Source organism: Muntiacus reevesi, chromosome 11 (genome assembly GCF_963930625.1).
Source record: "Muntiacus reevesi chromosome 11, mMunRee1.1, whole genome shotgun sequence".
Classification (NCBI taxonomy): Eukaryota; Metazoa; Chordata; class Mammalia; order Artiodactyla; family Cervidae; genus Muntiacus; species Muntiacus reevesi.
The window spans coordinates 75,691,039-75,703,332 of record NC_089259.1 but is presented as its reverse complement, the minus strand read 5'-3'; the positions used below and the strand labels follow the sequence as shown (position 1 = coordinate 75,703,332).

The window sequence follows — 12,294 nt, the reverse complement described above, 5'->3', positions numbered from 1 at the left end:
TCCTTTTCTTTCGAATAGGGACTCCATGTTAAAGCCACTAAGTAGCCCCAGCTGCTAAGTGGAAGATCGTCTCATTAAAGGAATGCCAGTTAGTAAAGGCAGAAGGACAGAATTTTGAAAAATCTCCATTTTATAACAGGATTCAGGCAGGGGTCATCAGTGGGTTTGGTGACCACTAGGTGAAAAGCTGATGGTTATCTAGATGTTAGCTCAATGCCACTGTCAGTGTGATGACTTGATGGCCGCAGAGGGAAGAAAGAAATCTGACAGTGGCTAAGGCTGTGGCCCCCTTAATCCAGTGATCACTCTCTGAGCCTCTAATCCCGAACGAGCAGACTCCACATACTTTCTGATGGGATACAGTATGAAGGACGCAAGGTCACCAAGACCGTATTCTTGCCCCCAAACATTCAACCAGAATCTAATCACGTCTTTACATCTAACTTCCGGTTTACGAGGACCGCTGTGTGTGTGCTCAGCAGCCCAGTCAAGTCCGACTCTTTGGGACCCCATGAACTGGAGCCCTCCAGGCTCCTCTGTCCCTGGTATTTTCCAGGGAAGAATACTGGAGTGGGTTACCATTTCCATCTCCAGGGGATCTTCCTGTTCCAGGGATCTTCCTGATTCAGGGATCGAACTCACATCTCCTGCATTGGCGCGTGAATTCTTTACCACTTTACCAGGGAAGCTACTAAGCAAATATTTGTTAACTTCATTAAGTATGACAGTGGTACTGTGGGTAGGTAAAAAAGGTCAATTTTTAGCAATTACCATCGTCTGAGGTCTAATACTTTTCGCTGCTTAATATCTTCAAGAGGAGAATACTGAGGCCACTCCCTTTGATGTCTTCCTTTCTTATCTGAAGTTTTTTTCTTGGAAACTTGCTTCTTTCCATTGCCTGGAACACAAGAGTATAAAAATGAGGTAAGATGGAGCAAGCTCCCAAAACAATACACTTAATCATGTAACAAAATATCAAAGTAGTTAGGTCTAACAATGCTATTCGCAAACATATTGAAAAACCACATGTATCTTCAAAAATACCCTACTGCTTTAAAGAAAGGGATAGAGAATAAAAACACATTTAAACAACCATGAATGTTATTTCCTATCAGGTTCTTATATTTTAATTCCTGAGCTAGTCACTTAGCTAGCAAAAGAATCAATCACAAAATGCTTAGCCACATCTAGAAAATCAAATTAGCAATGGTAAAATATTTAATGACACCAATTTCCAGAAAATGAATCCTTTCTATAAAACAACAAAACCACATTAACGTTACTCTGTTGAGAAAGTAAAAGCAGCAGATCCAATAATCTGATGATGTGATGTTTAAAAATAGCTCCAGGCCTACAGAGACCACAAAATGAATTAAGAATGATGCATACAAGTACATTATTAAAATGCAACTTTAGCACCAGGAGCCAGAGTGGAAAACAAAGTCTCCTTTCTGTGTGCAAATAGGAATATATGTGTGCACAGACAGACACGCAGACACCACACACATTCTCCAAAAGACACAAAAGACAACACAGTGGTTATCTATGGGGGGAGGGAAAACTGGGAGCCTCACCAAAGGAAGACAAAAGTGAATTTTTATACTCTTTGATTTTTATACTTTTTTGTTTCCATTCAGTGGATAACCCAGTTAAAAAATAATATAAATTAAAATATTATTAATGAACATCCAAGACTCATTTCACTAAAACACCAGGAACATTTCAGATAGATATGTGCACTTTATATCTTTATTTTTATTTTCGATCTCACCGCACATGGGATCTTAGTTCACGAACCAGGTATCCAACCTGCACCCTCTGCATTGGAAGTGCAAAGTCTTAACCACTGGATCACCAGGAAGTCCTAGCTAGGTGCACTTTAAAATCTCTCACACGTATTACATTTTAAACCAAACCAATCTGCTATAAAAATTAAATAAAGGCTAATGTTTCATTTTCATGAGTCAGTCATAAATTAGAAAATATAGATTATAGAGATCATGTTTAGAAAACAAATGTGGAAGATCCATTTTATTCATTCAAGATGCTCTACAATGAAACCATCTGGCACCCAAAACCAGCTGGAACCATAAAGACCTACTGCATAGCACAAGGAATTATACTCAAGAATTTGTAATAACTTGTAAGGGGAAAGAATCTGAAAAAATATATATGTATATGCATAACCCAACCACTGAGCTGTAAATCTGAAACAACATGACACAGTAAATCAACTATACTTTAATAAAAAAAATTAAAAAGACTGAGGTCATATATCTTCTGTCCACAATGGAACTAAATTAGACATTGGTATTTAGAAAAACCCTAAATATATGGAAATAACATAGCATACTTCTAAATAAGGTATTTATCAAAGAAGAAATAACAAAGGAAACTGGAAAATACTTCAAATTAAGTGACAGTTAAAAATAAAGTGTATTAAAATCTACGGTCTTCAGCAGAAACAGAACTCGAAGTGAAAGTGTTAGCTGCTCAGTGGTGTTTGACTCTCTGTGACCCCAGGACTGCAGCCCCCCAGGCTCCTCTGTCCACGGGATTCTCCAGGCGAGATACTGGAGTGATTTGCCATTTCCTCCCCCAGAGGATCTTCCAGACCCAGGAACTGAACCCGGGTCTCCTGCGTTGCAAGAGGATTCTTTAGCATCAGAACCACAGGGAAGCCCAAAACAGTACTTAGAGAGCAATTTTAGAGCTTTTAATACTTACACAGAAAAGTCTTGCATCAAGAGATAGAAAATAAAGAACACAGTAAACCCAAAATAAGAGGAACAACACAGTAAAGAGCATAAGTCAGTGAAACAAAAAACAGACAATTCAGAAAATTAGCAAAGCTAAAAGCTCGTTATTTGAAAAGACAAACAAAGCTGATATATCCACGCTAGAAAGAAAAAGAACACAACCTACCAACATCAGGGATGAAAAAAGAGTTATCACTAAAGACCCCCAGGTGTTACAGGGATAAAAGGAACTGTTAGGAACAACTCTATGTCAGCACCTTGACAATGTAGATGAAATGCACAGACTAAACTGACAGAACCAATGGGAATTAAGACAACTCCATAGCTGTATTCAGAGATTGTTATTACCCCTCTGAAAACCCCTCAGAAAACAGGAAGAAAGAACACTTCCCAACACGTCTTAGGAGACCTGAACAGATATTACCAAAAAAAAAAAAAAAATTATAGACCAATCACCCACAAATAGAGACACAAAATGAAATTCCAATGACTCCCCAAGAATTACAAATTTACAAAACATTCTGTGAAACAAGCTGATTTTGTCAATGAACGAGCAGATGGACAGAGGTTTTCCAAAATGATCCGAAAAGCCAAGAAATAATACAAACCTGACTTCTGCCTCTTTCTAGCTGTGTATCCCAAAATGTATCCCCTCTGCGCCTCCATTCCATCACCTACAAAATGAAGACAACAGGACCTACCTCATAAAACTCCAGTCTTACTGTGAGTTCCAAAGAAAGACATGAAGGGCATTAGCATGTGCTCCAGACCACCGCATCGCGACAGTGAAGACGGTACACTGCGCCCCTTACATTGTGCAGTGCGCAACCTACTCGGTGGTACCTGGACACCCTGCTGGGTGCTCAACACTTTTTAACAACAGAAAAGTCAGAATGTTATATAGTAACAAGGAAAACGAGATGCTTAATTGGGAAACGTGAATTCACATCCCTGCAAAACTAAATACTGTGCTATTCTGGCCACCTCATTACCCATTTCTAAATTACTGAGTGCTTATCTGTAATACTTACGTCGAACAGCACTCTTAGATTTGGCCCAAGCTCTCAAAACACAAGGGTTAAGTTTGAAATTTCCAATAGCAACACATTAATGAACTAAGTGTTTTACACCCAAGGTTATTTTTTTAAACTATAATGAAATACCGACTCGATGGACATGAGTTTGAGCAAACTCCGGGAGTTGGTGATGGACAGGGAAGCCTGGCGTGCTGCAGTCTATGGGGCTGCAAAGAGTTGGACACAACTGAGAGACCGAACTGAACTGATGATGAAAAAAAAAAACACAGTGAAAGTGTTAGTCACTCAGTTGTGTCCATCTTTTTGTGACTCCATGGACTGTAGCCTGCCAGGCTCCTCTGTCCATGGGGATTCTCCAGGCAAGAATATTGGAGTGAGCTGCCATTCCATTCTCCAGGGGATCTTCCTGAACTGGGTCTCCTGTATCACAGGAAAATATGCCTAATTGCAAGTTTAAACAAGCGATATTGCTTGCTTTCTCCTTATTTTCACTTGGGAACATCCAGGTTCCTTCCTCACCTGATTTGTGTTTCAAATTCGTGGTCACTCCATCAAATTCGGATTTATCAATTTCCCACGCTAGAGGTAGCTTGCCCAGGCTGTTGGATAAGTTCTCCAAGCTGTTTTCTTCATTGTAGATGATGTCTGATGTACTGGCTGAGATGCCAATGTACCTTGAGGAATTATTTGCTGCAGATAAAGAGGTACTATCGGAGAGGCAAGAAGAGCGGGCTGGATTTGGAGTTTTATAGATTGAGGTGGCCTGGTTGAGAAAGGCATAGTCTGAACAGATGGCGTAAATCTTCTCCCGAGTGTGGGTCACTGGACAGCTCCACGGATAATGACCATCTCCTCTGGGACCCAGGGGTTCTCCAGAGGCGCGGGTGCAGAAAGACTGAACGGCACCTTGAAGGCTCTCTTCGGGAGACCGTCTCTCGGACTTGTGCTCACCATTTCCAGAATCATCTGCCCCTTCTGCTTCTGCAACGTTAGGCATTGAACGCAACTATGAAAGTTCTGTTGTGAGGAAGAGGGTGCCACGCGTTCTATTTCTTGAGAAACAGCTGTGACAATCGTTTACAGCATTCTGCAAAAACGTGAGAGCTGCAAAAACGGGCTCCTAAGGAAAGAGCGAGGAGACAGAAAGATCAACAACCCACTAGACACTGCAAAATGCAAACACATATTCTAAGTGTTTCACAGGCCTGCATTCGATAAATATTTATTTTACAACTACCATACACTTAAGTCGTGATCCCTCACCATCTGGTTAAAAATTGTTTTTAAATGATGTTTTAGGATAATAAAGGATAAAATGGTTGGACAGTATCACTGATTCAGTGGACATGAACTTGCGCAGACTCTGGAAGATAGTGAGGGACAAAGAGGCCTGGAGGGCTATAGTCCATGAGGTCGCAAAGAGTTGGACACGACTTAGTGACTGAACAAATAGGATGATAAAAGGGCCAATGACTCCATTTCAAGATGGGCAAAATATCTGCATAGTCATTTCTCCAAAGACGATGTAGCAATGATCAATAAGCACATAAAAAGATGTGCATCACTAGCCATCATGCAAATGCAGATCAAAACCACAATAAGATACGACCTCATATTGATCCAGGCGGTGTGAATCAAAAAGACAGATAATCATAAGGATAGAGGAGGAAGTAGAGAAACTGGAACCCTCATACAATGTTGGTGGAAATGCAAAATGCTCCAGTGACTTTGGAAAACAGTTCCTTAAACGTTATACATAAAGTTGGCGTATGATCCAGCAATTTCACTCCTCGGAATATATCTAAGAGAACTGGAGACATCTGTCCACACAAATGTCCAGAGCAGTACTACTCATAAAACAGCTTAAAAAAAAAAAAAAAGGAAACAACTTAATTCTCATCAATTGATGACTGGATAAATAAGATGTAGTCTATCCATACAATGAAATACTATTGGACAGTAAGAAACAAAATACTGATCCATGTTACACATGGATGAACCTTGAAAGCATTATGCTAAGTGAAAGAAGCCAGTTGCAAAGGACCAGAGAGTGTGTAACTCCTTTTACATGAAATGCTCAGATTGGGAAAAGCCACGCTGACAGAAATTAGATTAGGGATTACCTAGGGGCTTGTGAGGCGAAAGGGGATTGAGAGTGATGGGGTTTCTTCCTGGAGGAATGAAAATGTTCCCTGATTGTGATGATGAACGCACAGTTTGTGAATGTAGTAAGAGGCACTGAACTGTATACTTGAAACAGGTGCGCCGGGCTCCTCCTCATTAGAGAAGATGCCCAGGCCGTTTCTCTCCGGGTGTGTATCTCTGCCTCATTTCTGTCTTAAATAAACAACCGTTTCTCTGTGTGCCCTCCCAAAATCAGTAATAAAGAAATAAACATAAATAGATAGACATAAATAAATAGGTGAATTTATGGTATATAAGTTTCCCTGGTGGCTCAGCGGTCAACAATCCGCCTGCAAGGCAGGAGCCGTAAAAGACTGGGAGTTGTATCCCTGGGTCAGGAAGATCCCCTCGAGGAGGGCATGGCAGCCCACTCCAGTATTCTTGCCTGGAGAATCCCATGGACAGAGGAGCCTGGCAGGCTACACTCTATAGGGTCACAAAGAATCAGACACAACTGAAGCGACTTAGCACGCACACACACGTGGAGTATGCATATCTCAAAACTGCTTCCATCACCACAATGAATTATAGCCTGTAGAAATTCTAGGAGTAGTGGATCTCTCAACAGGAAGCTTTGACAGTTTTTCCTTCTTCCTTGTCTCCTGATGTGATGATGGAGGAAAATTCAAAAAGAAGCTCTGGGTAGGGCTTCCCTGGTGGCTTAGCGATAAAGAAGCTGCCTGCAGGAGACATGGGTTCGATCTCTGAACCAGAGAGATCCCAGGCCAGGGAGCAACTAAGCCCATGGGCCACAACTACTGAGCCTGTGCTCTAGACCCTGCAAACCACAGCTACTGAAGCCCACACGCCGAGCCCTTGCTCCGCAACAAGAGATGCCACTGCAACGAGAAGGCCATGCACCACAACTAGAGAGCAGCCCCACTCTCTGCAACTCGAGAGAAGCTCACGCAGCAATGAAGACCCAGCACAGTCAAAAATAAAATAAATAAATGAAACTAATAAAAAAGAGAGAGAGAGAAGAAGCTCTGTGTATCTGAGGTCATGCAGGCCAAACTTGAAGCTACTCTCTTAGCAGATGCCCTAGCAAAGCATTTCTTTTTTAAAAAGTTTTGTTGAAGTACAGCTGATCTACAATGTTGTATTAATTTCTGCTGTACAGAAAAGTGACTCAGCTATGCTCACACACACACACACCCTTTTGCATGTCTTTTTCCAGTATGGTTTATCACAAGATATTGAATATAGCTCCCGGCTAGCAAAGCATTTCCTACTTCTTTTCTGTTATTCTCATGCCTTTCACTAAAAGTGGAATAGAGATGATGGTGAATAGAGGAAGTGCTGAATAGAGAAAGGTCTTATTTCTGGGTTGGGGTTCTGCGGGTGGGTTGCAGGAGTGTGGGACATTACTCAGAGCATGTGGCCATGGTAAGGGGCAGTGAATAAAGGTGTGGGGGGCCGGCCGGGTGGGTCAGGGTAGACAGAGATGTTCCAGGCCCTGTACTGTTATCTCTTCATCTCAGATTTAGCCTCTGCTTTGACAGAGCTTCCTTCCTCAGATTAAATGGAATTTTGCCTATGGGACCAGCTCTCTGTGCAGCAGGATGGGGATATCTGAACAAAGCAAATCTGGAACATATATAAGAGAATATATATGCGTGCTGCAGTCCATGAGGTCACAAACAGTCAGACATGACAGCGGCTGAACAGCAACAGAATAGGAGAATATTCTTATCAGAAACATCAGGATGAATGGGAATGAAGTCTAAAAGGGAGGGGATTTATGTCTATGTACGGGCTTCCCAAGTGGCGCTAGCGGTAAAGAATACACCTGCCGGTTCTGGAGACACAAGAGACTTGGGTTCGATCCCTGGGTCAGGAAGACCTCGTGGAGTAGGAAGTGGCATCCCACTCCAGTATTCTTGCCTAGAAAATAAGCTCCACAGGCAGAGGAGCCTGGGGGGCTACAGTCCACGGGGTCGCCAAGCGTTGGACACGACTGAGGACATGCTGGTGTATATGTGATTCACTGTGCTGTACCTTAGAAACTAGCACAACATTGGAAAGCAATCAGACTCTCATAAAAATTTTATTTAAAAACAAGAAACATAGAGAAAGGGAAATCACTGCATTTGTGTATCAATAAGACCAGAAAGACCGTAGCACTTGATTAATAAGAGTGTAACAGCCTGGTTTTGTTTGTGTTTGGAGTTTGTTTGCTTTTAAATAATGGTCACTCACAAGAATGATTTTTTCATTGCACTTTCACCAAAAAAAAAAAAACAAAGATCATCAACAAAAGGACATGTTTTTCTATTGACTGTCAACCAAAGCCAAGAGTAAAACTTGGGAGTGCTATGAAAACTTTCTCACCTGAACCACTATTGATGGAAATTTCTCTTTGAGGGACTTCCCTGGTGGTCTAGGGGCTACGACTCCACACTACCAAGGCAGAAGGCCCAGGTTCCAGGTTCAATCCCTGATCAAGGAACTAGATCCCACATGCCACAACTAAGACTCAGAAGAGCCAAATAAATATCTTTTAAAAAAAAAAAAAAAAGAAAAAGAAAGAAATTTCTCTTTGAAAAATTGTCATATTTATAAATTTTATCAGCTAAGTAAAACAAATTAGAGAAAAATGTTGCAAAATACCAAAAGATATCACACAGAAGAGGAAGATTATCCAAACCCCAGGACCAAAAGCCTGCTGCTGTTGATTTCCTCATTATTTACCTGTACTTGCATGCTAAGTCATTCAGTCGTGTCTGACTCTTTAGGACCCCGTGAACTTCAGCCCACCTGGCTTCTCTGTCTGACCCACGTCTCTTCTCCCCATGACAGCGACAGCTCCATAAAGCCCAGGGCGCTGGTTTATTGCATCCTCAGACTTTCTCAGACATGAACTAAGCACAAATTATTACTCATTATAGACTCATGGTGGAGGTCAATTAATATATTAGATTGTAATCACAGCCTCAGGAAATGCCTAGGTACAGAGGGGCAGGCTGTCCCTCCACTGAATGGCCTTCATCTCACATGATATTATCACATCTTCTTTTGCCCGTATTTCTATAAACCATTTATTTCTGCTCCTAGTTCCCTGTCCACTCCCATGCATTGACATTTCTAACCTGACCTGTGCACAGATAATGGAAAGTAAACCGTGTATACATATGTGATCATGTAACTCCACTGCCTAAAACCCTCTGCTCTTAGACAAACAGCAAACCTGGCGTGATCTCTCTCTTCACCCCCACCTTACTCTCCTCTCCCCATGGACCATGCTTCCTCTCTCTGAATGCTGTCTCCTCCCTCTTCTCCTTCATTTACTTAATCCCCCTTATCCTTCACGTGCTGTGTGCTAAGTTCCTTCAGCAGTGTCCCCCGCTTTGCGACCCCGTGGACTGTAGCCCTGCAGGCTCCTCTGCCCATGGGATTCTTCAGGCAATACTGGAGTGGGTTGCCCTTTCCTACTCCAGGGGATCTTCCCACGCCAGGGACCGAACCTGAGTCTGTTACGTCCTCTGCATCAGCAGGTGGGTTCTTCACCACTAGAGCAACCTGGGAAGGCCACACTTGGATGTCAGTCAAATATCACTTTCTGCCAGATGCTTCCTTCCTCCAGGGAGACCAGGCAACCCTGTACAAACTCAGTACCTCTCCTTCACAGGTCTTTTGCTGTTTAGTTGCTAAGTCGTGTCCGACTCTTTGCGACCCCCGTGGACTGTAGCCCACAAGGCTCCTCTGTCCGTGGGATTCTCCAGGCAAGAGTACTAGAGTGGGTGGCCATTTCCTTCTCTAGCGGATCTTCCCCACCCAGGGATGGAACAGGAGTCTTCTGCCTTCACAGGCAGATTTGTACCCTGAGCCTTCACAGGTCTTACCAGGGTGCAGTTCTAGATCATGTATGTTTATATGACGAATGTCTGTCTCCTGCAAATCTGGTTTTCCTGACCTACTCTATCCCCAGGGTGATTTGTAAAAGTCTCATCAACAGATATATATTTTAGCCCCTCCAACATCCTAGGCATTATTGTAAGCCCAGGATTGGGAGCCTGGATTGCAGGAGGGCTTACCAAGAGTGGCTCTGGCAATCAGGACCTGGAGTTCTAGGCAAGGGGACTCTTTCTCCTCCCAGGTTCTCATGGGTGAGAACTGAGGTTCCCTCATCCAGTAAAGGACGCCAAGCTCTATGAAGATTTACTAGTAAGAATGATTGCAGGGCCTAAGCTTCAGGACTTATTGATTTATTCACAAAATCCTATCAGAAGCAACAGAAAGAAAGTGAAATCGCTCAGTCGTGTCCAATTCTTTGCGACCCCGTGGACTGTAGCCTACCAGGCTCCTCGGTCCATGGGATTCTCCAGGCAAGAATACTGGAGTGGGTTGCCATTTCCTTCTCCAGGGGATCTTTCCCGCCCAGGGATTGAACCTGGGTCTCCCACATTGCAGGTAGATGCTTTAACCTCTGAGCCACCAGGGAAGCTAACAGAAGTACTCTTTAACTCCGTGTAGAAGAAATCTCATCAAATGGCCAGCTTCAAATGCACCGCTGGAGGAGCAATTTTCATCACTGAAAGGAACTGCTCTGTAAAACAAACTATAAAATCCACTATTCACGGCCTCGTTACACTCTTACTGGTTGTATTTTAAATACTTGTTTTTAAGCATCAGGTTTGCTTAGAGAACGAATTATCTTTAAAAGTCTTCCAGTAAAGGCTTCCACGTAGGACAACTAATGGGATCTATATATCTTGCCCGAGGCCGCTGAGACCAGGGGCAGCGAAGGACTTAAGGATGTAACGAATAGACGCCGGAGGGCCAGACGCGCTAAGCCCAGGGGATCGGATCTCCGTCCTTTCCCCTCTCCAGCCCCCTCCCCACGCCCTCCAGGCCCCTTCCTCGCTCAGACCGGAGCCCCAGCCCAGGCTGAGGCGCCCGCCTCCGCAGGATGCCAGGGGGGACTCCGCGCGCTCCGGCCAGCGGCGAGTCCTGGCTCCCGGGCAGGCGATCGGAGGCCCCACCGCCCCTCTCTGCGAAGCTGGCGGCGCCACCGGGCTCGGAGGCCCCCGGGATGAAGACGACAGTGGCGCAGGCCTGCCGCTTGCAGCCGCCGCCAGCGGAGGCGGAGGCGGCGCCCGCCCGCAGGAAATAGCACGGGGCGACCCCCGCCCTAGCAGCCCGACATCCCCGGGCCTCCGCGCCCTCCTCCCGCCCTTCACTCGCGCGCAGTCGGCCTCCAGGGCGCAAGGCAGCCCTGTCCTCAGGCTAAGAGGAAGCCCCGACTGGCGTTTCTGAATGCACGAGTTGATATGATTACTAATGTTAACTGCCCCCCAAAGAAAACAGTACAGAAAACCCTCGCCTTGACCCCTGCCCGGGCCCCGGCTTTGGCTGGCAGGGTCACCGGCCCATCAGAGTTTGGAGAGGGGGACGGGGGGCAGCCGACAAGGCCGAGAGAAGGGCGAAAGGGGGAGAGGAGGAGGCTCCCGGTACGAGGTCGGAGCTGGCCGGGACCCCTCGGGCGACCGCGCGGACCGTGCGGGGTAGGGGCCCGGCCACCGCGCTCTCCGGGTCCGGGCCCAGCCGAGCGTCGCGCGAAGGCTCGCGCCGCGCCGGCCGGGGGGCCACCGGTGTCCCCGCCGCCCCTCCAAACCGGGCTTTGTTCCCGAGAAGACGCGTTCTTTCTCTTCCGGACGCTTCCCTCCACCCTGCGGCCAGGTCTTCGCCCACTTCTTCCCCGGAGGGTCGGTCCCCACGCACGGGCGTCCACTCGGATGACCCCGGGCCCCGCGGAGAGCAGGTGGGCGGCGGCAGGCCCGGCCCAGATGCGCTCACTTGCCCCCCGCCCCGGGCCCAGAGCGCAGGGCGCACGGTCGGCGGCGGCCACCTCGACCCCCGCCCACCGCCCGAGGTACCTCTGGCCTGTCCGGTGGAGTCGGGCCGCGGCGGTCGCGGCGGAGCCCGGCTCGGGTCCGGGATCACAGCTTCCAGCGCGCGGCCCGCGACGCGCCTCGGGTTACCCTGGGGCCGGCGTCTCGCGTCCCATCGGAGCGCGCGGGGACAGCGCCCAGACGGCCGTGCCGGGCGACCGATCGTCCGATGTCATGGACAACACCTTCCTTTCATCGTGTTTTACACCTGTCCTCTGCACGTGCGGAGGATATGGTGGCAGTTTTCGTTTGGGGGTTTGTTTGTTTGTTTGTTTTAAAGAAACCTTAGCTGCTCCTCCAAGACGCGCGTGCCCCTTAATTGGGCATCTACTACTTATCTGTCCCCTGAAAGCGGCTACCGCAAAGTAAATACACGATCAGGACAAGGTTAAAAAAAAAAAAAAAAAAAAAACCTGGCAGGAT

General features: G+C 46.0%; 1 protein-coding gene across 3 annotated transcripts in view; it reads right to left on the bottom strand.

Moving 5' to 3' along the window:
• Window positions 1–12,293, bottom strand: part of BIVM (basic, immunoglobulin-like variable motif containing) — a 30,121-nt gene extending 17,828 nt beyond the window's left edge. Inside the window, exons 1-3 of one of the 3 annotated variants that reach the window (XM_065901843.1) lie at window positions 11,857–12,293; window positions 4,316–4,916; window positions 772–898 (exon numbers count right to left, since the gene is read on the bottom strand). In XM_065901843.1, the coding sequence (XP_065757915.1) occupies window positions 772–898; window positions 4,316–4,793 (605 nt within the window). In that variant the 5' untranslated portion in view covers window positions 4,794–4,916; window positions 11,857–12,293. Of the gene's footprint in view, window positions 1–771; window positions 899–3,367; window positions 3,425–4,315; window positions 4,917–11,856 lie in introns of those variants that run through there. The other 2 variants (XM_065901842.1, XM_065901844.1) reach the window with 2 other exon arrangements.
• Between the last annotated feature and the right edge of the window lies 1 nt (window position 12,294).